This window comes from Hakea prostrata, chromosome 10 (assembly GCF_041222555.1).
Source record: "Hakea prostrata isolate BN-2017 chromosome 10, UWA_Hpros_2, whole genome shotgun sequence".
In the NCBI taxonomy this organism is placed as follows: domain Eukaryota; kingdom Viridiplantae; phylum Streptophyta; class Magnoliopsida; order Proteales; family Proteaceae; genus Hakea; species Hakea prostrata.
Genome location: NC_142609.1, coordinates 16107091 through 16113090, shown reverse-complemented (window position 1 = coordinate 16113090; position 6000 = coordinate 16107091). Strand labels below are relative to the sequence as shown.

Below are 6000 nucleotides of genomic sequence, written 5' to 3'. Positions count from 1 at the left end.
TAAATGGGTCTACAAAATTAAACAACACTTTGATGGTTCTATTGAACAGTACAAAGCACGTTTGGTGGCCAAGGGGTACACCTAAACTGAAGGTGTTGATTTTCATGAAACTTTTGCTCATGTGGCCAAACTAGTTACTGTACGAGTCTTGCTTGCTCTTGCCTCAATTAAAAATTGGTCACTTCACCAACTTGATGTTAATAACGCCTTCTTACATGGTGATCTTGACAAAGAAGTATATAGGACTCTACTTCCTCGTTATCATCATAAGGGGGAGAATGTTGTTTGTCGCCTCCACAAATCTCTCTATGGTTTAAAGTAGGCTTCTCTAATTGGTTCGCCAAATTTTCTACTGCCTTAATGAGTGTGGGCTTCATTCAGTCGACTGCAGATTATTCCATTTTTTCTTGAGGGCCACGGGAATTCAACCATCTTTGTCTTAGTATATGTGGATGACATCCTTATTGCTGGTTTTGATGCTTTGGCGATTTCCACCTTAAAGGGTTTCCTTCACCAACAATTTCATATAAAAAATCTTGGGCCCAAGAAATATTTTCTTGGTCTTGAATTGGCTCGCTCCCAAAAAGGTATTTTCCTCAATCAACGAAAATACACTTTAGATATATTATCGGATGTCAGCCTCACCGGTGCTCACCCAACTTCATTTCCAATGGAACAAAATCTCAAGCTTACAAACTCCGATGGTGATATCCTTCTTGAACTTGCATCTTATCGTCGTTTGATTGGATGATTGATTTATCTCACCATCACTCATCCGGATATTGTGCACACTGTCAACATTCTTAGCCATTTTATGCACCAACCTTGCAAACCACATATGGACGCTGCAACTCACCTTCTCCGATTCCTTCAAAGCTCACCTGGCCAGGGTATTTTATTTCCAGCTAATAGCACCTTATCACTTCGTGCTTTTTGCGACTTTGATTGGGCCAGTTGTCCCATGACTAGCCGCTCCACCACCGGTTACTGTGTTTTTCTTGGTTCTAGCCCTATCTCTTGGAAGACCAAGAAACAACACATAGTTTCTCGATCCTCTGTTGAGGCATAATATCGAGCCATGGCAATGGCCACTTGAGAGCTAATTTGGTTAACTTCGCTCCTTCAAGATTTTGGTGTTCATTTGAAGCAACCAATTCCTCTTTTCTGTGACAATTAAGCGGCCATCCACATTGCTGCAATCCTGTGTTTCACGAATGCACCAAACATATTGAAATTGATTGTCATGTCATCCGGGATAAGATACGCTCTGGCCTCATCCATACCGTCCACACTTCTAGTTCTACCCAAATTGCTGATATTTTCACCAAATCTCTAGGCAAAGATTCTTTTCTATTCCTCAAGGACAAGTTGGGAGTTCTTGATATTCACTCTCCAACTTGAGGGGGAGTATTAGCCATAATATGACCGTTGGAGATCTTGTATAATATGACCGTTGCAAATAATTTATTTCCTTATGTATAGTATGCTACATTTATTTTATTCTTTGCTTGATTGTATTATATATACACATGAAGAGGTAATACAAAATCACTTCTACACAAAATCTTCTTAACAATTATCTTTAACACTATCATTATCATTTTCATCATCTTCAAATTCGCTAGTAGCACAATCATCTTCTTGAGAATCAATGTCAGCTCCTTCAGAGTAGCTGTCTACGCCTTCAAAGGACTCAGAATCTGCATCACTCTCGTAGTATTCAAAGGGTAATCTTTGATTCTGCCATGGCGAACAAGCCAAGTTCGGTGGAAGAAAGTAGATGATTCTACATTAGCTTAAAGGGCGAGTTGCATTGCGGAGGTAAGAGAAAGCTTATCCCAGTGATGCTTTCCGTCTCAAGTGACCAAAAAAAATTCTAAAAAGAAATCTAATGAAAAATAATAAACTAAAATTGCAGGAAGGAGGAAAGAAGGCTACTTGTACGTCAGGTCAGTTGTATATTTCAAGGAGTCTGGTGTGGTTGATGGCTACTTTTCTTTTATTTAAATCTTGAACTTTTAAAATTCTGGAAACGTTACAATCACCCATTTACGCAAACAGAGAAAAATAGGCAATTAGCAAACTTCCAAATTGAGCAGATAAAATGCTTACTTCTGCAGTTTTGCTTATTTCATCTGAACAAAGATCAGAACCTGTGACCACGTGATATAGCACTAAGGTCGTTCTGATCCCAGAATGGCATTTATTGGATCCACACCAAGTACAGGAGAAACAACAACAATTTATTGATAAGGTGGTGGTGGTGGTGGTGGGTTAAGTGTTATGAGTTTTGGCTTGGTCGACTGCATAGTAGGTCTGAATAGCGCTGAGAGCGAGGCCGACAAGTGCACCTGTGAAGGCTAAAGAAGTCCAGGGAGAACTGAAAACTTGGTGCAGCATTTCAGCAAACCAAACGGCGGTCTCTTTCTCGAAATGTTTCTGAATGTTTTGCTTGACTTGTAGATACTTGCGATTGTTTGGTGTCAAATCAGATGCCAAATCATTGAAAAGCTCAGCTACATGTTGGTCACTGCCAAGGCAATTTTGAAGTACGCCTCGTTCTCGGAGCTCTTTCACGTCTTCGGGCCGATCGATGAGTGAATCAATTAAACATAGGAAGGAAGTGATATCACCTTCGTTAAAGAAATCTGGGCATGCTTCATAGGCTGCTAAGTTCAACCATTTAGTCTTGAAGGAGTCGTCAATGGAAATGGCAGGAAGAAATAGTGTTCCAAACAATTTAAAATTTCGTTTGAATTGGATTCCCTTGACAGAGGATGAACCACTGGTCCTGCAACCGATCCCCGCAGCATTCAGCTCTTCCACTGAACGGAAAGACTGCCATTCCATCCCGTAATTACCTTCTGTATCTGTTTCCTCTGGACCGATCAGAAATTCATTCCGGAGGATGTCTAAGAGATGAAGAGGAGTAGGAGGAGGAGGGCACTGTTCATAGTTGCCAGTGGGGCTGTCTTTCTTGAAACAACTCTGAAAGTATTCGAAGATTTTTTCAAAGTTTGTTCGAATGTGTTCGTGCATTCTTGCCATTCTTGCTGGTCTACCTTTGGCTGCAGTCTGCAGTTTCATGTACTCCTTAATGTCATTTTCAAATTGTTGGGTGGACATGAATGCATTTGCCAATGCTTGGAGAACTATGAATGGGAGTTGATTCTCAAGCAAGAACAAGTCCATTATTATGATTGCTTTGTGATCATTCTTGATCTTCACGTCCTTAGTGGCGGACTCATTCGTAACGCAATGAATGAAATACAACACAAAGCATCCATCCAAGAACATCAAGGCCTTGAATGCTTCCTCATTCCAGAACTTACTCAATTCCGAATCCCAGGCATAACACTTTCTAGCTTCAAGGGCTATATTTTTGAATTCCTGAGAATCAAAATAAGCTTCAAGGCTTGTCCATTTGCTCGAGTTCTTGTTTACCTTCACATAGGAGGAGAATTGTTCCACTAGCTTAATCTTGAGGGCATGTCCAAGCATAAGCTTTGAGTCACCACAGTGATATGGACCAATGGAAACCAGTCTTGGATCATAGTTGTTCTTGTTCTTTTCGGTGTCTCTCATCAGTTGTGGAACCCTCTGTATCAGAGGTCTAGCATTTTCTCCTGATGGGGTACCTATTCCTTAATTTTTGTGAGAGAGAGAGAGAGCTACAGATTTTATGCAAAACGCAATCGTGTTCATAATTGTATTGTCCCTCAAATGCACAATTTCATTCCATATAGTTGCTAAATGGCAAAGTAAAGCATTAGAAAACATCTAAAACGACTATAACCATTCGGTTAACAGGTTCGTACCTTGACGAAGCAACTACATAAGTTCAGTTGAATAGGTTCTGAAATTGTGTATGAATCATAGATATTTAAATTTATTTTGAATATGATTAATTCATGTAATTCTTGGTATGTACTCTTGACAGTAGTGTGATGATTTATTTATTTGGGGTGGTGAAACCTGGATGCTATATTTTATCTTAAAGTATTACAAAGCTTGAATGAGGTGCAGTTTCATTATTCTTTGATAAATTTGAAAAAAGTGATATTGCATTTGTCTTACTTAGATAATATCACTTACCTCCCTCTTGTTAACTTTTTCGGTTAAATTTAACTTTTACCATTAAATATTTTTCTAAAACCCCAAACTACCTTTGACCAAAAATATATTTTTATTTTAAACTCCTCAATTAAAATAATTATTAAAAACCAAAACACAATAGTTAAAACTCAAATTATGCCCAAGATACTCTTTTTAAATTTTTTTTTATCAAACAATTAAAAAAACACATATTACTATCAAGTAAAATTAAAAATAGAATTAAAAAAAAAGGGTACATTGATAAATTAAACACGTACTACTATTTTTAATTTTCTTTATTCAACTTACCAAAGTAAATATTATAATAATAATAATAATAATAATAATAATAATAATAATAATAATAATAATAATAATAATAATAATAAGAAGTAATAATAAGTTTATGAGATTTTTTTTTTGGGTGGAAATAGTAGTTTTTTAAAATTAGGATGTGGGGACTATTAGGCAGAGTAGAATCCGTAATCTCTTCATTAAGGAATCCCATTTTTCTGAATTTATTTAAAGAAACAAAAACTTGAAAGAGCACAAAACTACTAGCTAAGTTTCAGAATTAATTTTAGTCGATTAGTTACTAACTTTCTAGGAAGTAAATTAGAAGAAAAAAAGTTTTCTAAACACGTGGAAAATAATAATTAAATTATTTATACAAAAATGACTTTATTAGAAAGATATTTTAAATAGTTTAGCTTGAAATACTTGTTTTGTGAGGACAATTAGCACTAAATACGGATTTGATAATTTTTTTCAAAAATAAAATCTGTTAAATAAATTTTTTTTAAAAACCATTTTATTGCTGAAATATTCTTTTAAATGAGTAGATTGAGGGAATCTTGCTTTTCCTTTCTCTATTTTTAGGGAGGTGGGGTGGGAGGAGATTTCTACACTACCAATATGCTTTTGGAAAAAATTGATATCAAAGAAGAATAATCATTTTTTTTTCTTCTTTTACCCACTACGAGATTAGGAAAGCTAAAAACAAGGGTGTATAATATTGAAAATTGTGAAAAAAACCACAGAACCCTTTCCTACACCTTCTACACTGCTACCAGTTGGGGTTTATCAAACAAAATTTAAATCAAACGAACACTCAACCTTCTTTCTGATCTCTTTATTTTTTTTTATCACTAAATTATTATTATTATTATTATTTTTTTTTGACTGAACTGGAGTTTTGGGCCAATTTGAACACATCTCAACTCCATTCTGAAGGTAGTTTCACTGATTTTAATAGTAATACAATTTTACTAAGTAATAAAGCTGATGAGAGAAAGATGTATTAAAGGAAAATCATAATCTAGCTAGCATATATTAGATAATCTTAGTGACAAAAAAATAAAAAGTAAAAAAGATTAGATAATCCTATCTGATCAAGATGATCTAAAATCGCAATCTACCATGTTACATGCAACTAAATATAACATTACCTTGTTGAACGTCATTCTTAAAGATAGTCTTCAACTCCTCGTATGGTTTTATGGTGGATTTAACTATTGCAACAAAGGAAACTTTGGGTGAGGCATGCACTATTGAACAACTTAGCCAACGAAATGTAGAATTAACAATGCAAATATTCAATATATTGTCATATTAAAATCTACTTCTATGAAATTGTAACATGTTTCTTACCTTCTATTACAATGTCTTCAGTCCTGCGAGGTGCAGATGGGTACCCCATTAGATATATAAAAAGGACAAGAAGAAGGTGTTGGGGAAGTCCTTGTTTTGCATCACAACAACCATATTTATGGACTAAAGGTGGCATGGAGCATCAAGCTTTATTTTCCTTTCAAGGCAAGTGCTAGATAAGGATTCCTAAAGTATATATGGGTCTTTCCAAATATGGAAAATTCTGAAGGTGAAGCTGATGCATGTGATGCACCT

At 35.6% G+C, this 6000-nt stretch overlaps 1 protein-coding gene across 1 annotated transcript; it reads right to left on the bottom strand.

Annotated features, from left to right (window-relative positions):
* Positions 1-2274: 2274 nt before the first annotated feature.
* Positions 2275-5794, bottom strand: LOC149002166 (UPF0481 protein At3g47200-like). Its single transcript, XM_089138653.1, has 3 exons — positions 5746-5794; positions 5544-5642; positions 2275-3638 (listed from the first exon to the last, which is right to left on the bottom strand). The coding sequence occupies exons 1-3, from the start codon at positions 5792-5794 to the stop codon at positions 2275-2277; spliced, it is 1512 nt and encodes a 503-aa protein (XP_088994779.1).
* Positions 5795-6000: the final 206 nt, after the last annotated feature.